The 24,852-nt window shown below is 41.8% G+C and overlaps 2 protein-coding genes across 7 annotated transcripts in view; one reads left to right on the top strand and one right to left on the bottom strand.

Annotated features, from left to right (window-relative positions):
* Nucleotides 1-6,563: 6,563 nt before the first annotated feature.
* On the bottom strand, nt 6,564-19,385 carry RCN2 (reticulocalbin 2). Of its 2 annotated transcripts, none has more exons than XM_055715706.1 (7): nt 19,017-19,385; nt 18,742-18,847; nt 16,903-17,099; nt 14,314-14,427; nt 13,007-13,103; nt 10,432-10,574; nt 6,564-7,364 (listed from the first exon to the last, which is right to left on the bottom strand). In XM_055715706.1, the coding sequence occupies exons 1-7, from the start codon at nt 19,143-19,145 to the stop codon at nt 7,212-7,214; spliced, it is 939 nt and encodes a 312-aa protein (XP_055571681.1). In that variant the 5' UTR covers nt 19,146-19,385; the 3' UTR covers nt 6,564-7,211. The 2 variants fall into 2 exon arrangements, with proteins under 2 accessions (XP_055571681.1, XP_055571682.1); XM_055715707.1 differs by having other exon boundaries at nt 14,314-14,415.
* A 3,439-nt stretch (nt 19,386-22,824) lies between these two features.
* The window catches only part of SCAPER (S-phase cyclin A associated protein in the ER), a 165,949-nt gene continuing 163,921 nt past the window's right edge, over nt 22,825-24,852 (top strand). Inside the window, exon 1 of one of the 5 annotated variants that reach the window (XM_055715702.1) lies at nt 22,825-22,968. In XM_055715702.1, the coding sequence (XP_055571677.1) occupies nt 22,826-22,968 (143 nt within the window). In that variant the 5' untranslated portion in view covers nt 22,825. Of the gene's footprint in view, nt 22,969-22,998; nt 23,228-23,320; nt 23,637-24,852 lie in introns of those variants that run through there. The other 4 variants (XM_055715699.1, XM_055715701.1, XM_005442654.4 and 1 more) reach the window with 4 other exon arrangements.

The raw sequence follows: 24,852 nt of genomic DNA, 5'->3' as shown, positions 1-24,852 counted from the left end.
TTGGACCTGACAGTAGTTAAAATATGAAGTGTCTACAAACAGGGCGGTGCTCATCCAGGGCTTCAAGCAAGACATTCTTTACAGTCATGTTTCTGATTTTGAGCAGTCTGATGGAGTCTACATTTTAGTCTACACAGAAATAGGATGAGGAAGTCTATGAAAAGTATTAAGACAGCATATAGAGGGATGTTGAATACTCAGGTCATTGTATTTGTCAAGATTCCCAGGGTATATTGGGGTCCCTTGGGATCATTGTGAAATGAAAATGGAAAATAGAAGGCACTTCCACAGTCCTTCCAAGCCTCTGTAACAGTTATATCTAACAGATACGGCTTCACAACACCTGCTGTAACACAGTCATGTTCAAAATTTAAACAGTCCAGCCTCTGGTATCTTACTGAGTTCTAAAGCCTAGAGACACCAACAGCAATGAAGCCACTTCCAGAGCAAAACCACAACTAAAATACACAGTGTTTTAGCTGGTTAGCTGCACGTGCCATTTCTACTTCCATACAAATGGCTATCTGAGCTTCAGTGTGAGAAATGTTAGGGTCTTTCAAATTATCCACAATCGTGCCAATTTAAAATTTCTTAAATCACCTTGCCTTCTGTGAGAAGGCAATCTCTGTTCCCATGGAAACAGAAACAGCAGCCTCAGAGCATCCAGCTTGATTTGTTAGAAACTCCTCTGAACCCATCTATGGCTGCTGGCTGAAAGCCGATTCAATATGCTCCAGACCCTATGACATCAGCTCTGTTCGGCTCTCAGACACACTCCCTTTGCTTCTTTTAGAAGGAACTATTCAAACACCCTTCCAGAAGCACCGTTTCACAGTGCAAGACAGTCCTGCTGGCATTTGCTTCAGTAAAATTGACAACTAACAAAGAGTAATTGCATAGAGTGCATTCCTAACCAGTATCTAGCATCTCACAGTGGTTTCCAACAGAGGCCTTCCTTTCAGGGAAAACCCAGCCCCTGATGTTTTACCCGAAAGGTAACTGTGGTCTTCACCATACTTATGAAGCACATGAATGCATTTCCTCTAAAATGAACACCATGATACCCTGCATATCCTAAAATTATTGTTCGTATCGCAGAAATGTGGGGTCTTTTTGTGCTTGGTACATGTTTAACCATGGTTAGCTACCACCCTTACCCCTGAAAGTGTTTCAAAGACAAAAAAAGAAGAGAAACTGGGAAAATGCAATGTCAGAGGAGGCTTAACACGAACAGTAACTGGTAGTTCTTTGGAGAGAAGTACATCCACTCTGTGAAAGAGAAAATTAAAAGGATTTGGGTTTCTATCTCCCCTTCTTTTCGTAATTTTAGGTACCCGCAGAAAGATGTTTTTTATTTCTCTAATGTCTTGCATTTTACCAATATACTGGCTTTCTCCACCCCATTATTTCAAAGGAAATCACTATTCATATGGAAGCATTGCATATTCATTAGCCAAGTAGGCAATGCCTGCAGTGCTGAAGAGGTTTCCACTTCTCAGAAATTACTCTGAATTCTAGAAAGCAAGCAGGCTTCACATTCACAGAAACTGACAGAAGTTCAGGATATGCTTTGCAAAGAAATCATCTTACCTGATTGATACTACGGGGGTACGCACATAGGCAACAGCTGTTCAGACTGGCATTTGCAAAGACACCAGTATGCTTTGTGCAGAATCATGGCATTTTCAGCTGAGCTCAAACGATTGGACCTTTGTCCAAAATGTACCGTTTCCAGCAGGTCTGTCTCTGTACAAAATGTCCCTTCTTCAGTAACGCAGTGAATTGTTTAGCATCATGGGAGGCAACAGTTTAGATGCCTTCATCAGCTTTTAGTAAATATTCTGCACATTTCCTCATTTAGAAACATCACCCATTGTTCCGTAATTATTTTTTTTCTCAGTAGAAATGCAAAACTGGAGCAAGTCAACAGTGAACATCTGAAAGATCTTTTAAAAGAATCTTTAAAAAACAACTTTTTTAGATAAATTATTTGCGTGTTTATGATTGTAAACAGCCTGAAATATTAAAGTCTATTTGTTTTAATTGCCAGAGAAAATGTAACTTAACACAGTTCAGACAAACTAGTTAGCACTGTAATCCTCTACCTGTTTGAGAAAACACCTTCTCAGATATTTTGCCATAGTCCTACCTCGATAGCTAGAAAGAGGAACAGGGAACTGGTAAAAGCATTTGTAGCATTTGTGCTTTTTGCAAATCTGAAATGCAGAAATGCTGATCAGCTGAATCACACTTCAGCTAGGTGAGTGATTATGCCTGATGTTTAACATTGCTCAGTCTTGGTTTTCTACTGTTACACTCTCAAAAGAAAGGTTTATCTCCGGCTTTCTCAAAACAATGTAACTTTTTATTTATAGCGAATTTCTTGTGGATTGTTTTTTCAGCTTCTTTCTTTTTGCTTTGATAGATCAGCGAGGCTGGTAAAATAGCATTCTTCATGAACAAGTATTTCCCTGCGCCTTCATTCAGAGACATTGGTATACATCCATGTGAGCAGCATTTATGCAGCACAAAGGATACTGCTTTAAGGACCAAATTCTTGTGGAATTACCCTTTAATGTGACTTTTCCTCTTGTAAGTAGGACACAAAGCACTTCACATGGGGCACTACCCTCTGTATAGAGAAGGTGTATTTATATACATATACAATATACATGTAACAAGAATAACTGCTACTTTAAAACCAATATTGAGATCAGTTTCCACCTGAGAGGTTTTTCTTGTTACTTCTAGCAAGCTCTGGGGTTTTTAAGACAGAAGAGGAAAGGATAGCTTGCAGTTTGAAATGCCACATCCTCAAAATAATTTACAATATAGAAAAAAACAAACATGTGTTGCCAAATTGTTTAGACAGGATCACTTTGAAGAGGATTATCTGTGCCTCCTGGTCCGTGCAAGGCAGGCCTCCACTTCAATCTCTGGCACCAAGCAGGGCTAACATCAAAGATGAATCACGTTCCCCAGGTCCTTTTTGAGCTCCAACTATCTCCAGGGCAGAAATTCTTCCACTGCCTCTCTGGGCCCATTTCACTGCTTAACCACCACTACCGTGACATTTTCATCTAGTCAGAATTTCTCTTGCTGGCACTTGTGACCATTGCCTCCTCTCCCTTCGTTGTGCACCTCTGAGGAGTCTGGCTTCTTCAGACCAGCAATGTACTTTTCCTTGTTCTGTCACCCACCCACTTTCCTTGAGATAACTGTGCTTCTGGTAGGATGGGGTTTTGTAGTATTAAATGGATGAGCTGCTTCATGTTCTGGAAACCTTTGCAAATCTAAGCTCTGTAACATTGATACTTTATCTACTTGCTGTCATATTAGTCTCCCTTTGCCCTTGTCACCTGACCTGACATGTTTAGAAATCACATTTTGCTAGATCATTGATTTTAGAAATGGAAGGATTTTGGAACAAACAGAAGAATTTTGTTCTCTTCATTGAGTTTAGTCAGTATTTGTTCCTCTGAAAGTCTCTCTCACTTAGACATCATGGAAGAATGATCAAGGAACCATCCTAATGCATATTCCCACTGAGCTGGGGACTGCCCCTGAACAGGGATAACTAATTTTGAGGGTGAGAATGAGGTTACCTCACCAAGAAAAATGCTCAGTCTCTAAGAAACCTGAGTGGTTACTACATGGAGACAAAGTGCTTTTACTAGCCTTAATATTTGAATTAGGAATATTCTACATTATGCTGCTTACACAGTGAGATCAGAGACCTTCAGCACAACATGCTGAAGAAGGATGCCTCCTCACCGTAAACCACGGTGTATTAACAAAGAAAATGTGACACTTAACCTTCACCATCTCTCTTTTTATTCTCCCCGCAAGTCAAAGCTATGGTTTCAATTCTGCGTTTGAACTTTCTGGTTTTCTTCAGACTGACTGTTTTGAGTTGTTCCAACTGACCAGAACCTGAACTGTGCTCATAAAACTTCCACAGGTAGAAGTTGTGCTGTTTAATTGAGTACAATCGCATTCCTCAAAAAGGGGATTCTGGGTTGAAATGTAGCATTAGCTGAATCTGCTCTTGCTTTCCAAAACATCCCTACAACCTCATTATTTTTTGTTGTTTGGTTAGGTTTGTGATTGGCAAGAAAATGAGAGAAGAATCAAAGTTCCAATAGCAGTGGGGTGGATAGGAACACAGAGAGACTGCCAAGGCGTTATGTCCCTAAGAAACCAGGCACAAACACTCTTACTTTTTCAAAGTTTGGATATTGTGGAAAACCTTCTGTAAAACTTGGCAGAGGGGAGGGAGCTACCAGACACTGCTCTCAGCCTTCACCGAACAGGGAAGCTCTGAATTTTCTACAAAGAATAGGGCCAACAGCAAACATAAGGACTAGGCTAACCTGAGTTTTATTGTGCGTGACTTTCACAGGCTCTGGTAATCCCCGATTCAGTACTAGTCATTCCTTCTATAAATACATAGAACAAAATATGCCACACTGGAGTGCTGAAAATCTCTACTCTGACTCCTTAGAACTAAGGTTTCTATTTAATTTCTATCTACAGTGCATCAGTTGTAAGCGCTACTTTGCTTCATTGCACTTTTTCTCAGTAGAGTTAAAAAACACTAGGTAAGAGACTGTCAGTGCAGAACCCTGACAATCCTGGAGCTACGCTCGGGTAGAATACTTGGATGGAAATCATTGAATGTAAGTGGTGGGCTGCCAATCTGCGCAACCTGAACACTGAACGATCAAAAGCCACGAATCTTTCTAAGATTGTGAAAGCACTGTTAAGCTTCTAACCCTAAAGTGAAAGAAGCCTAACTTTAAAAACATTATCAGAAATCAGAAGTCTAGATTAATTTGCTCTAGGAATTACAGAAACATTCAACAGAATACAGCATTATTAAAGGACTGAGCTTAGCATTTCTCCAAATCTACATTTTGGTTACATTAACGATTTTACTGTTTTCTTTTGAAGTACATTTTCAGTGCCCATAAAATTACATTAAGAGCTGCAAAGCAACAGAAGCTGTAGTTCTAGTTCTGTCTTACAGTGAGCTAAGCTTTAAGAATGCCTCTCACGATTGGCTTACAAAAATATTAAAATAAGCAGTAAATTGGGTATTTGGCACAGCCTCCAAGATGTCGATGTATAAATCAGGGGTCCTCAAACTATGGCCCGTGGGCCGGATAACAGCCCCCCAGGGTCCTCAATCCGGCCCCCGGTATTTACAGACCCCCCCGCTGGGGGTTGGGGGGGGGGGAACCAAGCAGCTGCAGATGACTGCCTGCCACTTCATCCACACACCGGCCCCTGTTTAAAAAGTTCGAGGACCCCTGCTATGCTGTTTGGTATTTTACTAGTCTTACTACACCACTTCTTATTCTTGGTTTATGCAAATTATTGCAATTCAGCAAATGACTTGGAGCTGAGTAAAATGCAAAGGATAGTGGCATCCTTCCAAAGGCATTATTTTTTTCTCCTTGTTTTGGAAGTTGAACTTTCAAGTTGATGACAAGATTTTTAATACTAAATATGCAGTTGAATACGTCATTAAGACTCGTTTAAAAATGCCATAAAGAATAATAACAAATGGGCAACTCTGGGTATATTTCAAAGACGACAGCAACTGTTTTAATATTCCTAAGCACACTGGATTTAATTAGACTTCTTTTTTTTTTTTACATCAGATCCCACCACCACCACGGCAATAGTTGTACTCATATTCCCAGGAACTAAACCAAAAACTATGGGTAGAAAAAACCCCAACCACTAATACTGAAAAAGCATTTTGCATGTCTATCATTATGATACCTAAAAATATACAGTAGAAGTATATGTAGTTTTTGTTCTGAATCAAAATTGCTCGCCTTCTAATGGTGATACTTCATAACTTATGTCAAAAGGAAATGTCTGTTTATTCTGAGAATAATTAAGAGATGATATATTGGGAAAAAAACAAAGGCAGAACTAACTGCTTTCACTCAAGAAAAAGAAATTTGGCAGGAAGGAAAACATCAGTCAAGAAGAACATTGCAAGAGCATTACAGGAGCTAGTTACCTAGGAATCAAAAAAAAGCCTAATACACTCTACACTACCTGTTCTTCAAGGCTGTCTTTGTTTAGAATACTCAGCTAATTTCTGTGACTTTCTGTGAGATAAAAAGCAAATATATGTACTTTCCTAAATTTATTCTGCCATGCCATTAACCTCTCAGACCATGTCAATCAATCACTTAATAGGACAGTACTCACTTTCATGAATGGTAATTGTGGAGCTCTCAACCAAAGCTGACTTTCAGAGTTTATTACTACAAATACTATATAATACCTTGGTGCTTTGGAGTTCCATATCTTGCAAAATAAAAAAAACCCCAAACACAATTGTTTTTGCACACTTGTCCAGAAAGTGCTAAATGCATGTTGCTTTTTTTGAATCTTCTTTGGCATCTGTATGAGATGATGTCTTTGGTTTATAAAAGCCAAGAATGTTGCCATTGTACATTATGTACATTGCATACACTGTTCACGTTTCAAGAGTTGTTATAGGTGGCCCACAGTAATTAATAAATGGACAAACACAGAAAGACAGAATATTTTAAGTTTTAATCCAACAAATGAAGAGAGTCTCAACACTGTAAAATACCATTTATTGCTAATGCTGTAGAATTGTACATTAAAAACAAGTATTGTCTATAGATGTAAAAATAGCAAGTCTTATGATACAATAAAACACTTTATAGAAACCATTTAAGTTGAAACCTCTTAAACAATTGAGGCATTAATCTAAGTGTTTCTCCAAACGTATTAAATAAAACACAGTTAATACTGACTCTAAACATCCCCCCATCTTCCCCACTCCCCACCATAATTATACTAATTAGAAAAAATAGTAGTCTCTCAAGTTATACTACGTTTTGCATTCTTTCAGAACCATTTAGATTCTCCACTTTCTTCAAGTACCACAGAACAACTCTTCACGATACAGTACTACCCCTGGAGTAATTTATTTCCCAACACAATATTATTTTGGAACTAAGTAAGATTAATCTTGAAGGCCAGAAGAGGCCCAAGGAAGTCTGCAGGAGGGCAATTAAGTTTTGAATGCACATTATTTACACAAATATTAGTGTACTGTAATTACAGCATAAAACTTGCAACATAGCTCACAGGGGCTTTTAACAAAAGCTCCAAATGAAAGAAAGGGAAGAAAAACCGATTACAAAATAAATAATCTAAAGTTCTTCATGATAGAAACGTTCATCGTGAAGCTGCCTACCATAATCCGTCGCTTCACTGTTAAGAAACAAATCCTGGTTCTTAAGAATTTCTGCTTCAGAAAGCTTTTTATCATCATTCAAATCCATTTCTTCAATAAGGTGAAGAGCCTTTAAAATAAATGGAACACCATGTGCACAGTTAATAGATACTAGCATTTATAAATAATGCTTTTAGAATGGCTTTGTCAAAGTCTTGCCACACCACTACTATTTGTAACAAGCTAGGCAAGATTTTACATTCAGCAAAGAGCCTTTCCTTCCTCAGTTTTTTTCCATTGGCCTCTTTTATTTGGTGGCAAAATCATAGTATTAAACCTCTACCCTCACTATCAATTCTAAAGCAACAAATCAACGTCAAACCCATAGCTTTACTTCGAGGGCAGAAGACAGTATTAAACCAGAAAAGATTAATCATCTTCCTGGCAGCCCCTTGTCCTTGAAATCCACGGGTGAGTGCAGTACATGTTTGTCTTCAGTGCATCATCTGCAGAAAATGTAAGCTAGCATGTCAGCTAGAGCCCCTGTGTTTTCAGAGAGCCCCTCTGGACGTTCAGGCACTGAATGACAGCAAGTCCTTGATGTGTGGGACCTCAACTAGGATTTGAGCTAATACAGTCTTCAAGTAAGCATACAAACCTTCTCCTTCCTTGCAGGCAGCATCTAACATGTTCTGTCCCTCACTAACAGAATCCAGCACACTCTGTGTAACGAAAGATATTAGATTTCTGTGAAATCTACACTCTATTTTACAAGGAGTTTAAAATCTGTCTATCTAAGTTGCACTGGGGATGAGCATCCTCTTTCAGAAGTGTGCACCAGTTATCTCAGTCACATTCTTACTCTGTGTCTGACAAGATAAGCATTGCTTACAGGTTAAGCTGTAGGCATGCTTGCTTTCCACTCTGGAGGCATCTGCTGTGCTAAGCCATGTTCTATTCCCTGAATGTCTGGAGACACTTTTCCACCATATGTGCATATTAAGAAAAACCAAACCCAAAACAAGAAAGGACAGACAGAGATTTGTAGCTGGATATTCTCTGTCTATTTACGATTTGCAAAAAAAATGCTCCATGGCTGTAATTCATCATTAAAATGTAACTAGAAAGTATGTGATGTGCATCATGAAAAAGGGTTTTCTACCTTCAACAGTGGACAAGAGAGCCATCTATGCATAGGAACTTCAACTTTGGGTAGCAATTCATGTTTTCCCTCATTTGCTGAAAGTAAAAGCCTGCTTTTCTGAAAAACTTTTAAATACTAAATCGTGACTGTCAAATGAAACTGCAAGTTAAAATAATTCCCAGATCTTTGCTTATTTATGTATTATAAAAGGAAGTTCAGCAGTAAAACAAGAAAACAAGTGCACAATTTTTCAGCTGCAGCTTATTCACAAGTACCACACAGCTGAAAGCTAGCAAGCTAGTACAGCAGCTCTATCCCATCTATTACTCCTGAGAAAGAGAGGAGCCAGTATTACATGGGTGGGTTTTTTTTCCTTTGCTAAACATCTATTAATACAATGATTTAGAGAATCCTTCTGTTCCTACTTTTTCTGATTGGTTTGGTTCCGTGTAACTGCTTAGTGATTTTTGTTAAAAATTAACTATTACCTACATTTAAGCTGACTACACCACCAAAAAAGGACTGAACAAAATAACAGGGACTAATGTCAGCCAAGCAGATCTTAAAAGCACTCTGCATGGTAAAAACTAAAAGTTTATTAAAACAAAGCATCTTGGTAAACATATAATAATTCCTGTAAATGGAATGCATAGTAATTTTTCTCTTGTTATGTTATTTAGTTACCAGGTTTCTCAAGTTGTTTTTGAAATGCTGAAATACAACTGCAATATTCAGCTTTCAAGCAGCAGTTTATGACTTAAGTCAATGCTACCTTCTCTTTAGGACAGGTGATGATGCTAAGCCCTTATATTAACTGAAGAAAAATAACAGCACATTAGAGAAACAAAGAAAAAAAAAAGATTTCTTCGAAGCTAAAATTTGAATAAATAGCAAAGAACTGCTAAAAAAACAACCAACCAACCAACCAAGCCAACACAGGTATGAATAGACTCAACACCATCCAGAGCCGATGTCAGAACAGTATTGTTTCTGCAAAACAGGAACCAGCCAGCCTCAAGAGTCAGACGTTAAAAGTCTGTGCAAAGACTTGCAGATCCACATTTACAAAAATATTACTAGAGCAACTTAACAGCTTAGCTTCCTACAAGGTTAGATACGTGAGCTCCCAGTGCTGTGTGCTAGCCACATTGCTTTTTCTGTCATCAACAGAGCTGAAAAGGAAGAGGTGGGACCTCAGTAACGAGATGCTCCAACACAGCAGAAAAGCTATACTATTTGGCACAAAGCATCTCCCCTCTTTACTAGGCATTATGGAGGCATGGGAAGACCTGTTGTTCCTGCCATTCTGAACACCAAAATCCTCCAGTGCAAAGGAAAGAGACTTGGACCAATCAAGATAAAAAGTTACTAGTGGAAAGGCAGAAATCCTCTCTGCTGCAGTTCGTGACTGTAAAGCGTGCTTACTGAAACAGGTTATTCTGGAACACTCAGTGCTTCTACTGCCTGCTACAAAAAAATACAGACAGCTAAAATGAGAATCCACTTAAACCTATTACGATGTTCTACCCCTGATTAAACCATTTTAATTATCATCACCAAAGTTTGCATTACAGCATCTTGAATCATGGAATGCTTCCATTTCCGTGTACTTATGAAAAGACAAGTTTTTAGTTCTACAAATTATGGTGATTTATGCAGTCAGAAGAATCACAATCAATTTTTGTTTCAAAACTATGCTGTCAGTATACAACAGCTTATTTTAGTAGTGTATCTCAATAGATTTATCTACAATAATGAAAAAATAACCCATTACAACACTGTACCTTTAAGTCAAACCAGATAAGCTATTTAAACCTGTAGAAAAGCACTTTGCCAATTTACAAACGTTCATACAATTAATAGGAACTTCAAATTTGCCTAATGCAGTTCAAGGACCTGCATTCTTTGTCAAACTGAAACAAGGTTAAAAATACATGCAAAGATCTACTAAATGTTCTTTTTCAACTACTAAGATATGATAAATCTGAATGCATCTATCATTTTGTTGTGATACTTTCAAAATTAAAATCTAAACAGCAATCAAAACACATACCTCCTCTTGTGCAATACCCTGATTATTAGGTACTATCCAAGACAACAGCTCTTGCGGGTCCAGTTTTCCATCGTTATCCTTGTCATAGTCATTCACAAACCGATCCTTCTCAACAAGTATCCATTCTGGATCTTCCCTTGCAGCTAGTAAGACACATTTGTAAAACTGAAAGCCACTCTTTACCTTAAAGCAGATGTTTTCACCTTTTGCCCTTACCAAATTCACTTAATCTCATAAAACATTAATATGAAAGTGATCTCACTACACAAAGACAAACCTTACAGACCAGTCCCAATAGATTAAATCAATGCATCTGTCTACATATGAAAAAAATATTTGTATAGAATAAAACAGGATTTTCAAGCTAAGATAATAGTAAGACTGTAAATTTACAGTAGAACTAAGCAGACATTTAATTCAAGGTTTAACATCAACTGAACTGTTTATTTTAGTATCTCCACAATTACCCAAATTGATAGTGGAGAAAGCATACTTTCTATCGACTGTGCCGCCAAGGAGATGGTTTCCTACTTATTGGGTCAGCTGATATATCAGTAGGAAAAACACTGAATAGGTATCTTACATCTGCAGTATTTGTCTTGACGAAGTTAAGATTACTCTCTCCATTAATGTAAAGCAATCGTGTTGCAGATAGCACGTGGACAGTACCATGTGACAGCAATATGAGCTGTACTACAGGCCTCAGACACAGGTCATCTCGGCACTTAATGGAGGGAAAAGCCTTAAAGTGTCCCAAAAAGCAGGCAAATAAATAGTGTTTTTCAGTATGTGGGATCATGAAATTATAAGGCCATACGAAGTTTTTGGTAACATTCTACTGTCAATTCCCTTGCCTTAACATCAAGGGAGGTCCATCTGCGACAGGTAACAGAGAAGGCAAAGCTCTTGATTAGTGCAGGCTCAACAGTCTCAGGCCAACACTGCAGGCTTTCAAATTAGTTTACTGTCTAATTTTTTTGTTTTCTAAAATAACTGGAATATATCCAAAGCAATTTCATTTACTGTTGTTATTTATTTGTTCATTTGTATACTTGTTTTCTATTATGCACTGCTATTGCATACTGCAACCTAGCCAGCAGCCTTAAACTTGTCTCTAACTCAAGAAATTTAGAAGCCATTCATCAAACTGATAGACACTGCAGACAAGCACGAATAGTTATTAAGGCTTCCTAAACGTTATGAAAGTCAAAAGTAGTTGGCATCGCAAGCAGATAAATAAGAGTTTAAAAATAATTAGGTTGCTACTATAAAAGAACAAAAAGACTGAAGTCTCTCTCTTCCCTTTCTACCATCTAGCTTTGCAAGCAGATTATCTCTTAACGTCACAATTCACCATACACAATTTGTTGCCAAAACCACAAGACAATTATGAAATCAGACCCACCATGTAGTTTATTAGTCATTTCAAAGTGTGCTGTACAAATGCTTTCTGCAGAAGAGATGGCCATTTGGAGAAAAGTTGATGTATTTTCTACAATTATAGCTGATTCTGAATTCTTGCTAACAAGTTTTAATGACAAAGCTGTTATCTTCTCTATTACTGCAAGGACCCTAGCAACAATTTGACTCCTTTCCAACAAATCTGGATAGACTGGCTTGCAAAAGCTTTTTTCAAGGCAGAGCAGGAAAAAGATAAAGAACCCTGCAGCTGCATCAGAGATCTATTGTTTTACTGGCTCTGGCAAACAAAGATGGTTATAAAAGGTGAAAATCCAGGTGGTTGATTTGAGTGATGAAAAACTGACTGTTCCCCAATTTCTCCATATCCTCATGTGGCTTAAACATTTTCTCCTGCTAACATGCTAATCCACACTTAAGAACTAGCACTCCTTAGGACCAAGCAGACTTTCCAGATGCCTCAAGCTACCAGTCTTTCTGGAACTGGAGGATATATCTGCCTTATCTTGCAGCAAGTAAAATACAACATATAAAATATTTCTCTATTAGTGACATAGTTAGAGAAAAGTATTGATAAACACCAGGTAAGTGTTCTTTTTCTTGCTAAAGAAGGAATAGGTAAGTTTAAGGAAGGGCAAGCGTGGAAAAAACAAAAAGTGAAAGCAAATAGCCTTTTGATATCTGGTACAGTGAGAAGGCTCCTTACACTTCCCCTCCACCTCCTGAAACACACAGAGCTTCCATCCTTCTAACGCAAAGCTAACAGCTATCACTTTAGGCTGACAAAAGACCCAGGAAGTTTAACCTTACATTCATACTGGCGGGTTTCACAGATGTGTTCAGTTAGCAAAACTGCATCTTATTTCAGCTGCATACCTAGTACATGCTTCAGTCTTTAGGAAAACAATACGTAACGTGCAAGGAAACAGTGGAATGTGCTATACGCAAACTACTGCCAAATACATACAGGGCAGACTGAAATAATGAGCTGCTATGCCCAGTACCAGGAAACTGAATTACTCTAACAGACAGGGTAATGTTACTCAGAACCTGTAGGTGGAGGTGTGTGAAGCTGAAAATAAAGGTGCATACAATTCACCCCATTCCAAAAGCTTTTGTCTGTTCCTTCCTTCATGCCCCAGCCCCTTTTCCTTACTTGGGTCTCTTCTGTAATCACCAAGGAATTCTTCCAGGCTAACAAATCCATCACCATCTTTATCATGTTCTTCTAAAGCCTCCTGAATGACAAAGTCCTTTTGTATATATACAAAAAGCAAAAATAGCAGTTTGTGAAGAATTAGCAACTTTCAATCAAGAGAAACAGCAATAAATCATTTTAGAGCAATAAGGTATTCTTTGAAGTAAAGACTCCCTCATTTCAAATCTGCTTTTCTGTTTTATGCAGCCTAGTCCAGTGATTGGCTCTTGTGCAACAAAACAAATGTGTTCTTAGGAGTTTAGGATGTCCGATCTTATGAAAACCAAATCTGAAAGGTGTACAGTGTTGGAATCCTTCAGCATAATTCAAAAATAGAAAAGTAGCTGAGACACATGAATTTGTACAAAGCTGTATCATCTCATTTCACTGTTCTTTTTGCATGTGATATATTCACTAATTTGCATTTTTTCAACTTCTAAGAAACTGTTAGGAAAACTGGTTGGTCTTCTGGTCCTGTGTTTCCCAGTGAAGCCAGTGCGCCTGTTCTCACAGTTCTGTCTTTTCTTGTTCGTCCATAATCAACAGTTATGTCAACACAAACAGAGACACTGTTTGCATGGCACTCCTCCTGGCAGCTGGCTCTGCAGCATCAGACAGCCAGAACTGAAGCTCTATTGCAGAAAAGCACCAATGTACTTTTAATTGAGGTCAAGTGTCAGTACCGAGCTGGAATGACACCAACAGTCATAGCAGTGTTGAAACACATGACCAGCGACAAAGTGTTCCTGGCTGAGATAATAACCCCCCAACTCTGACCATAGTGCAGTCAATATTAAAGCTTCATACAGCCTTGAATGCTCTTTTTTTTTGGCCAGAAAAGTGTCTACTGTGTCCCTTTAAGCAAAGTGAGAGTAACCGGCACTTGGCCCTTTTCCTGTGCAGAGAAATCTTTCCTGTAAGTCCCCCTAATGGGAACTGAACTCTGACATAGGCACAAAACTTCTTCAAGTCAAAATCTCACTGATGTATTTCCAACCTACCAGAGTTTAGAGATGGTTAAGGCATCCCAAAAGTCTGGGATAGTTGTGCAATACTAGTTCTTGAAACAGATTTCAATACTGCTCCAGCTCCTGACCTCCAGCACTGGATCCACAATGCACTACCTGATTTTTAATTTGGTCTGTAAAAGCAATACACATTAACTGCTCAAAAGCACACTTCCTATAGTACTGGGGCTAAAGCACATTTATTAACAAGATGTTGTATCTATATACAGAGGCTGATAAAGACACTCTAAATCTTACCGTCATATACTCCACTTCTTCAGGATGTTCAAAAGCAACAAATTCATCCACATTTAGATCAGGAACATCATCTCTATTAGCTTTTTCAAAACGCTTTTTCTCCTTTAAATGAAGCTTAGAAAACATATTTAGTTAGAGCACTTAATGAAAAGGAAAACCATTTTAGCAGCTGGCTGTAAGCTCCATTAGAATATTGCTTCACATTACCTATTCATATTATACTGATGTTATATTTTCATTACAAAGAGCTCACCCAGAGCAATGAGGACAGCATTTTTAATTGAGGTAGTTTTATTCTAAGAATCACATAAAAACTTTCTTTTCAATTTAAGGAGACATTTAAAACACAGCAAGGCTTCAAAAACACAAAAGGGAAATACATGAAAAGACCAAGAAGCCTTGTCTTTATACATGCATCCTCTTCTAAAAGTCACTGATTCCCAAACTCATCTAGTGGAGTATAATTATTATAATTAATAGTAGCCATTACAAATTCCAAAATTTAATTTTAAGGGCATTTAACCTTCTGGATCCATATCTGATTTCTGTCAAGGGCTGTTTGTAGTTCAAAGAAGATCGTGAAATATTATGTATGTAAAATGTCTTTTCAGAAGCCATTTTAAGTGCTGAAGGATTAGACAGATTCTTTTAATACAAGACTGCTGCCCATTACATCTGATCATATTTCAAAGCACAGTCACTTCTCTAATCCATTTTAGGTATAAATATTGGCATGCCTTTTCAAAATAAGTAATATCCACACTAAGCAGGCAAGCTCTTATTTCTGAATGTTGTTGCACTTCCTGTTTCTGTATTCCAAATGTAGAAAAATATTGTATTTCTTTTCTCGTTTCATTTCATACAGTCTCTTCAGACAAAGTAACGACCCACACCATTGATAACTGATCTCTACTCAAACTGCATGTGATGTGAACTATAAAAATTTTGGAATCCTGTGATTAAGCCCATTGTGCCACCAGTGTGACTCTGATCTGGGTAAGGGAGTGGCCAGCAAACCACAGATCACAAATGCTTTAAAAATAACCATTTGAAATTGTACTTCCTAGTTTATATCCTATTTATTGACACTTCTCTCAAAATTAGGCTAACCTGATTAATACAGAGCATAACATGTAACAAATAAAGTATAAGATCTTAACTATTCTGCAAAATAATTAAATGTACTTTTGAAGAAAAGCTGACTTTAGGTGAGAGTTTAAATAGGAAGGCAATTCAGAAGGACTGACTACAGAAAGCATTAGGCTGCAACATGAACTTGCAGAGGGAAAGTCTGTTTTTTGAAACAGGATTAACAAGGCTGCCACCTTCTGGTAAATTCATGGTTACTTGATGACAATTCTAAATCAATGCCGTAGTCTTAACTCTTCCATTTTGATCAGAGCAGGATCACCAATTTCCAAATGTAAGGAAAACGCTGAAGATGGCTGACATACGCTTGTACAATGCTGCTAATTTTGCTCTTTACAATGTATGTTGAAGAAGTCAGCAAGCATGAAAACCTAGCAAGCAGTCAAAAAGTATAGCGTAAGCAAGTGAGTAGGCTCTAGCTCAGCATGTGTATCTATAATGGCTGTATCTCGAACATGGAATCAACACTTTGACTGGTAGTTCCATTTAAAGCCTGGTTTTATTTAAAAGCTATGTAATTAGCAACCTCCAAGGTGCTACAATTTTTCAGTGAGTAAAATCCCCTGTCCATTATCTATTTTAGCTTCAGTTCTGCCAAGATCCTATATTATCTACTACTACTTTTCTAAAAGCAGCCAAAGCAATCCTCAAAGGGGGGAAAACACAAAACAAAACAAACAAAAAAAAACCAACAGAAAACCTCAGGCCAGAATAGTCACTCTCTTTTTGGGAAATATTTACATATACTTACAAATGTGTAACTTGAAAGAAAAAAAGTTTTGCAGTGTGGTGATTCTTGGTGAACATTTCCCCCTGTCTCTCTTGCCTCTTTCCACTCTTAAGTATCTGCTTGCATACATTAAATCAATCCATAACTTCTGTTGTTTATACATACAGTTTTAGCCATCAGAGTTGCATTTTGATTGCTGAAAATGTCTGAATTGCTATTGCTTTCTCTATGGGTCTCTAACGGACAGAAAATGCTACAGCAGGCAATAGCAACACCCCACACCGGGTACTTGAGAAATAACTGAAAAAGTGGATAGAACAGTATAATAAAGAGGGTTAAAGAGCACAAGCATTTCCTTTACCTCCACCACCAGTGGTACTGGCCTCTGCTGAAGGCAGGACACTGGTTAGGCTGCAGACCTAATCTAATAGATTGCCATCTTGTTTTAAGATGATGGCTGCAGACAGTGCTCTGTGGTAAGACTGTCAATAGACATACTCTGCTCAGCTAGCAAAATATACTCGGGAGGTACAATTTCATTCTGTCTTTGTTTTGTTTGTAGCAGCTTTAATACTCCATTACTTTCCTTCAATTATTCCCCTATCCCAGATAGATGAAACTGTTAAAACATGTGCCAGCTGCTACTGTTTCTCTACCCATCTTGTTCCATCAAAATAAAGCTTAGAGAAACTGATGCTGAAACATTTTACCTGTCGAAATGATTCTTCTTCTTGATCCTCCAAGACAGTGTCCTCATCAAAATCAATTACACGATCGTACATTTGCATATTATACTCCTTCCAAGACACTAATCCATCACTATCTTTGTCATAGTCATTGAAGTGCTGCTTAGCTTCTTGCATAACATAGTGTTTAAAAGACTGCTGTATCCAGGAGCTCAGCTCATCTGTGGAAAACATTAAAAAAATAATAAAATAAAACCAGCATCATCTGCACTATAAAACCTGTAAAGATACCACAGGTCTATTCAGTCTGTAATGTACTCTGCAATTCAGATGTAACCATATAGGCAAGAAGTTAGTTAAAAGCAAAACAATCCGTTTCCTCCATGCTATGGCTTTTTTCAAGCTAACTGAATGAGAGAATGGATCACAGCTACAGCCTTTGGGTTTACTTTTGTAGTACCATTTCCCCATTGATATCCTTAGGCTAGAATTACAGTTACTTTAATCTGTCTTCTACTGGTGCTGCCAGAAAAAGCATGATGCGTCCCTCTGATACACACGGGAAGTGGCAGGAAAAAATTATTACAGGTAGCGTTCACATAGCTATATAGTGAACTGGATCACTAAAAGCCTGTAAGAAGGAAGAGTCTTACTAGTTTTCAGCTGAGAAAGTACCCTTATTTAGCTCACTGGGACATGAATGATGGAGGAATTTTTCTATGTGAGGGGACAAAATATGGTTTTAAAGACAAGATCAACTATATCTCTTGAATGTCTTTCACATAATGTGCTGAAACTAATGAACAGCAGTTGTTTCAGTGTTTCTGCATCTGATGGTGTAGAGTTGAAACAGTGTGTAAATTTGGTGGGATGGCTAATCCCTGTAATAAACAACAGGCAGTTCACAGTGTGAAAGCTGGAAGGGAAGAGGCCTTAAGTATAGAAATCTCAACCGTACTCCACCCTCACAGTATATATTGTGCCTGGGTTTCAGTCCAATGGAACCTTGCCTTACCATCACTTCCCAAAGGAAAACTCACAGTGGGATGTGTTTTTACACTAAGAAACTTAGGGCATCAAAGCTTTTTCAGCTCTGTTATTTGTCAGTGTATTGCCAAACACTGCTTGAGAACTTTTTACTTATTAGCGGTGTCTCCATTTGGAAGCTAACAGTGAGAGAAGATGTGATATATTAATACCAGTTCTGTAATATTACTTAATTCTGTGTGTGTGCTTGTGCGAGACTCTTGGGTTTTTTTTCAAAATCGCTGCCAAACAACAAAAGTACATTTTTGTAATGAGTTTTAAAATTAAATTAAGAAAGCATCATGATGGTGTTCTGAAAGAAAGGGCCGGAGTTTAGCAGGGACTTCACAAGTCTGACTGACAAAAGCCTGTCCGAGAAGAGGTATGTGGCACTACACCGTGATGAAACGAACACACGATCCCCCTGTGTCACCACGCAGTGTTACGGCCGCCATATACTTCCTTTGTCTCTCCAACATGCCCTCCGAGTTGCACAAACAGGGTCTGAAACACAGGAATCCGCTCGAGTCGAGGCGCCTCCAGCCCGGCAAGGCGCAGACCCCGCGCAAAGCCCGTACTCGCAGCTCGGCGCCCCGCTCACCCGGGCGCCCCGCGGCCGTCGGGGGCCGCCCCCCACCGCAGCACCGCACCGCAGGGGCTGGGGGCGCCCTGCGCGCGCGGGGGCGCTTCTAACGCCCTGGGCAAGCGCGTCGGTGTTTGTCGTGAGTCACCGGCGGTTCCACTGGGAGCGCGCACTGGTTCCCGCCCCCGCCCCTGAGGGCGCGGACAAGGCCCGCGGCCCGCTCCCCGCCCGGCCCGGCCCGGCCGCTCCGTTACCCGCGGTGAGAAGCCCGTCCGCGTCCGAGTCGATCTTCTTCACGATGGCCCTCAGCCGCCGCTGCTGCTCCGCCGGGCTAAGCCGCGCGTACTCCTCCGCCTCCTCCTGCGGCAGAGCGAATCGCGCGTCAGCCCGCCGCTCCCGGGGCCGCCCCGGAGCTGGCCCAGCCCGACGGGCGGCGGAAAGCGTCCACCCCGCGGCCTGGCCGGCCCGCTCCCGCCCGCCGCCGCGTCCCGTCCCGTTCCCCGCCGGGGGCCGGAGGCGCCGCCCCCACCTGTCCGCCGAGCAGCGCCTCCCGGTCGTAGTCGGCGCGGTGCTGCCCGTGCGCCGCGCCCAGGGCCGCCAGGGCCAGGCCTAGGGCGAGGGCCAGGCCCGGCGCCAGCAGCAGCGCCCGGCGCCGCATCTCGCCCGGCGAGCAGCGGGCCCGCGGCGAGGGGCGGGGAAAGGGGCTGTGGAGGGCGGGCCGCGGCGGCGGGGTCGGGGGCGCGGGCTGCGCCCAGGCCCGGGCCCGCACCCCTGCGAGGCGGCGGCGGGCCCGCGGGGTACGCCCAGCCCCGCTGTCACTCGGCGGAATCCAGCCGCCGGCCGCGCAGGGCTGGTGCGGGAGCGGGCAGGTCGCCCTCCTCCCCTGCCGCCCCTTCGTGCTGCAGCGGCGGGCGGCAGCGAACGCTGGCAAGGCACAGAGGATTTTCCAACTTTCCAGCACCAGAGAAGCCTGGCAGACTGCGGCGGCTGCTACCAGAACTTGAGACAAGTATCAACTGACCCTGGCGTGGGCGAAGACTGCCGGGGAAACGAGCTGTGTCAAAAGTTTCATACCAGGAAAGAACAAACGTCCCTCTTGCCTGGGGACCCAACTCGCAAGTAACACTTTCAGGCAAAGTCAAAGGGAAGCACTGCTTTGTGCGCGTTAACAAGCCGGGTCGATACACATTTTTGTAACTGACCCACACAGGTAATAGAAAAGAAAGCTGTAAAATAAATTTAACCTCACTGACCGCTCAGACAAACTAAAGACATGTCAAGTAAATGAGCAAGGGGCCGCTCCAGGAATACCATTCCTAAGAGCTGTCACAAGAAACCAGGATTGCTCTGATTCTGAGCACACTGAGGTCAAATTAATCATTCTTACTGGACTAATTGAGATTTATGTAAGACCACTGTCAGATTTGTTGTTTCTCCTTTCAATATTAGTGTATTTGTGGAACTCCTCCTTTAAACAGAAAGAAATCAGATTAACCTACCTGGATCTCCAGAAACGCAGCTGTTGCCAGGTTTAAGCAGCGCCCTCAGTTAATGGAGGTTGTCCGCTGGGCTGTCCTACCTCTTCCGTGGTGATAGCTCCGGTTAACCTCAAATTCTATTAACTGTGAAGAGCTACGACAGTTCGTTTTGAAGATCTGAGAGTAAAATACTGCAATAAATCAGTAAATGTGTTATGGCAATTTCCTGCCCATATAAGAAATGTCTTTCTATTAAAAAAGCTAATAATGAGTTATCTTCTATTAGTCTAAATGTCAAATTTCCCATCAGTATTTACATAAATCACAGATACAAAATGTGAATTAAGTCATACTGCTTGTAGCATGTATAGACAAAGCAGATCCTATAAGCAATCAAAGAAATAAGAAATAAGATTTGATTCATTTCTGAAATGGTATTAAGGATTCTTTGCCTGCTTTGTCTGATGCATTACCAACACCCCAGAAAACATCTTTGCTGCATATTTCAAGGGTTGACAAGCATATCAGATTATACATTTTCCATGCCTAAATAATTGTAATAGCCTCCAAATAATAAAGTAAATGTAGATGTGCAGAGAGCAAGTTTATTAACAATACATTCATACGCCAAGATGACTGAAGACAGGAGGAAATGCAAGTAACTGGAATAATAAAACAAGTGAAACCAAAAAGTCATAATATTCTATACATTAGGAAAAAATCTGAAGCTCAGCAGGAGGAAAAGCCTAGGAAATCCTGTTTTTCTCTTGGTAGTTACCCTGTGTCAAAATATAATCCAGACACTTCCCAGCACACAGATAATCAGTCATATAATGAAATCAAGATCGTTCTTGTATGAGTGCATGGCGGGGGGGGGGGAGGGGGGCGGGCTCTCATATTCCTCTGGTATTTTCAATGAAGTCCACAGCAAATGCATCACTATTAAGTAGAAACAAAGTACCAGTGAAGCTATTTTAAAATCAGAATACTAGTCATGCTGTATAAAAACTTTTTTATGCCCTGAACTTTTGGACTTTTCTGAAAAATCCCCTCTTCCCTTAAGCCAAATCGCAGTCTTTCACAAATCTGTTTGGAGCTGTTCTTTCAGCCACAAAGGAATTAGTTAGGTCATGTTCAACATGACTTCTTCTCTATTAGATCTGCAAATGTAAATCTGTTCCTGTTAAACTATCAGCATGAGTGCAGTTGTCCAGCAACACAAACAGCAATTTCTTAACAGTTATTTCTAGCAAGCAAAGTTACCTGTATGGTGTTTACTGTAAGTTCTTGACGCTTCTACATTTTAGTTTTATAAATCACTGCCTAACTTGAATAAACCTTAACAAATTTCTTTACTCTAATGCATGTAATATATATACTTTCAGGATAAATGGATTTACAATAGTTTTATTTAGATAGGCTTCCATTTTGACGTATTCTCCTAATTTTGTTTTTATGACACGAATGTTTTGAATTGCATACAAGATAGTTAAGTGCATCTAAGGCCTGCATGCAAAGATTATCCTTTCTTCTTCCATTATAAAAGTTGTTGGATTTTGGCATGAGGATTTCTGTAAGGGAGGAAAAAACCGAGCAACAATTTTCTTATAATCTGGTTCAAATACCCTGTGTTTGGATTTCAAAATGGCAGTCACTTGCTTTAGCGGTACCCAAATACAACTTTCTGAGAATGCTAATTGTTTCATGACACCTTGCACAAAGTACCCTGAAGTATTTTAGACTCTGCAGACATTACAGACCCGTTTTTCTACTTCTTAGCATTTAGTGCAGTTATTAGTATCTGAGGAACTAGGTTATAAAATGATGCTCTTGTGATGTGGTATCTGATTAGGCATTGAACCAGAACAGCAGGATTTGACATGAGGCCCAGTACTGCGGTGCTCAGCTCAGCTGCACACCATAGTCACAGCTGTGGAAACTCAAACACCTGCCTGATAAATAATAAACAAGCTCGTGGGTGACCAGTGACAGTACAAAAGATTTGGGCAAGGCCTGCAGGGGCCACCTGGCTCAGCTATCTGCTCAGCACCCAGTCGAGCATATGTGCTGTTTCTGAGGTGTTTGCGCGGCTGTTCCTGGAGACTTCAGCTGAAGTGTGTATAATCTCCCAAGCCACCTATTCCAATCCTTGTATTATTTTAAATAATTTACTATGGTAATAAGTTAGTATTTAGGCCTCCTCTCATCGTTCCTGTCACAGTGGGGGACATGGATTACTCTTTGTTTACAACCATCCTTTGACATGCCTGAACACTCCCACTACATCCCCTTCTGTCATCTCTTCTGGCCGAACAGATTCAACTTGTCCAGTATTTCCTCACAAATTGTATCTTCCAGGCCCCAGAGGCCATGGGAAGGGCCGGCCCCTCCACACGAACACCGCCTTTCCCCAAGCAGGGTGCCCGGGCCGGGCGCAGCGGCCTGACGCTCACCTCACCAGTGCCAGGCCCGCGGGGCTCGGCCCCGTTTCACCGTTTGCCCGCGCGTACGCCCTGCGCATCGTACGCGATTCTTTACTGGTCCGCAGACGCTCGCCGTTCTCCCTGTCCCAGCTCCCCGCCGGCGGGGAACGGGCTGGGCGCTAAGGCACCGACCGCCATCCCCTTAGCGGTCCCGTCAGCCCGGGAAGCCAGGCCTGACGGCTCACGGGGCCGGCAGGATGGACCCCGGGGATAGATGGCCCCTGGCGACAGCCGGCCCGGCAGGCGCCAGGGGCCGCAGTTGCCTCCTCCCGCCGCCCCGGAGCCCCTCCGGGCACTGCGCGCCAGACCGCGGCCGGCGGGAGGCAGCCGGGTGAGGCAAGGCCGCGGCCCCCTCTCCTCCCCGCGTCGGGCGGCGCATGCGTGGCAGCGGCCGTTGGGCCGGGCGCGGCGAGCGGCAGCGGGCGGGCACTGGCTCGGGCGGGCGGCCGCGGGCGGCGGGTGCGATGACGTCACCGCGGCGGGACGCGCGCGGGCGGGACGGCGCGGCGCGGCGGAGAGCGTGAGTGGCCGCTCCGCGCGCCCCGGCGCGGGGGAGGGGCGCGGCGGCAGGGCGGTGCGGGGCGCGGCGGCGGGCCAAGATGGCGGCGGGCCAGCCCTTTCCCTCCTCCGCCCCGCGGAGCCCCCAAGAGCCGCCCCTGCGGGCGGCTCCGGGCCCTCGGCCTGCCCGGGCGGCGCGGCCCAGCCTGGTCGCTGCGCGGAGCGGAGCTGGGTTGAGGAAGCGAGGCCGGCTGTTGCAGGCGGCCGGGAAGCCCGTGGCGGTGAGCGAGGCTGGGGGGGCGTCGGTCAGGCCTCGCCTTGCTGTGTGGGAGAGCTTGGCCCCGCACCGGCGGGCCGCCCTGCCTCAGCCTCGCGGCGAGGGGCCGGCCCCGCCTCCGCGCCCGCCTCCGCGCCCGCTCCCGCAGCCTGTGAGGAGACGGGAGGGGCCGGGCCGCCAGTGCGGGCTGCGCAGCCGGCGGGTGGGCGTTGAGTGTGCGGAAGGGAGAGGCACGCACGCTGGGAGAACTGGCTGTAAACGCTGAAAAACGGCCCTAAGGCGTATAAGTATCTGCATTTTAGAAACTGTGAACGACGCCCCTGGTTTGAGCCTGGTGCCCTTCCCGTGCTGTCAGAGAGAAAGCCGTGGTTACAAAAGGTGACGGTGCAGGAGGTCTTGCAGTGTACTCAGGGGTAGGGTTTGTCATTCTACACGTTCTAAACACAGTTTCATGTTTCTAAATTATTTCCAAGTGTGTTGCAGTACTGGGAAAATACTTGGGTCCTCAGGTTTTTTCCTCGAATATATATGTCAATTTAATGAGCTTTTGTTACATATGGATTATAATTCAGTTAATTCGGTGGGCGAAAGATACTGCAGTGTTTCAAGGGTGCTGGTGCTGGGCCTGTCCTGATGTCTGAAGTGATGCTGAAACACAATCTTACTTTCTTTTCAAAAAGTGACCTTACTTCAGCCAACTGCAGAATGTTCCAGTTTTCATAGGCTCAGTAGGTTGTCTTAAAGCATACAAACGTGCAAATCTTAACAACTGCCTGCTTCTTGACATGGGTTTTGGCTATTTTTTGGAAGAATCAGCAATTTCTGAGGAGTATTGAGAGTGAACAGCCCACTTAAAGCAGTGTAATTAATGATAAAAGACCAACAAAATCCAACTTGGTATGTGATTAAAGGTTAATCTTGTTCAGTTGCCTAATTTCTGGTAGAGTGTAAGTATCTTTAACTTGTGGTTAGCACCTCATTCTTCAGAAGAGTGAGAACTTGCAGGAGAATGTTTGCACTTCAGTCAGTAGCTGGCTAGAATTTATTTCAACCTTGAAGCTCAGAGTTTAATTTTATCACAGTTGTGGAAATTCTTGATAAACTTATAAATATTTAGTCCCAGGCACTTCTGCATTTGTGGCAATGGTTCTGAAGCTCAGAACCACTTTCTCAGAGCTGACTTCCTCAGAAACCATCACATCTGTTTTTATAAATGGCAACACAAGTTTTCAATTTTATTTTGCTTCACCACTAATAACCTGGTTCAGATTTTTTAGTGTGTCTTTGATTCGTTTTTCTTCTTGAAGCAGTAACAAACTTGCCTGGTCCTCTATCACAGGAAAGATTATTCTGCTTGCCATTCAGTATTCTAGAGCAGTCCATGCAATGATATTTTTTTTTAGAGTTTTAACATTCTCTATATTGTTTACTGACTTACTATGTATACATTTACATTTTTCTGTATGGTCATTGTTTTCTTGGGCTACTTTTAATAAGGAGCAATGCAAACACTTCATAAATAAAACTATCTTCTGAAAGCGTTACTGAGTCATCTGATGTCTGTGACATAAATGCTGCTAAGTACATAAAATTAATTTTAGAAGTGGTTTAAGTAAAAACAATGAATTG

This window comes from Falco cherrug, chromosome 7 (genome assembly GCF_023634085.1).
Source record: "Falco cherrug isolate bFalChe1 chromosome 7, bFalChe1.pri, whole genome shotgun sequence".
Taxonomy (NCBI): Eukaryota; Metazoa; Chordata; class Aves; order Falconiformes; family Falconidae; genus Falco; species Falco cherrug.
The sequence above is the reverse complement of the archived record's forward strand: the minus strand, read 5'-3'. Positions and strand labels throughout refer to the sequence as shown.

Coding starts and splice junctions, on each gene's coding strand:
- RCN2 (XM_055715706.1), bottom strand. CDS start 19,145: ATGCGGCGCCGGGCGCTGCTGCTGGCGCCGGGCCTGGCCCTCGCCCTA. Junction 10,575..13,006: donor TGATTACAGAAGAGACCCAA/GTAAGGAAAAGG, acceptor GTGTCTTACTAG/CTGCAAGGGAAGATCCAGAA. Junction 7,365..10,431: donor AGGGTATTGCACAAGAGGAG/GTATGTGTTTTG, acceptor TTTATTTTAAAG/GCTCTTCACCTTATTGAAGA.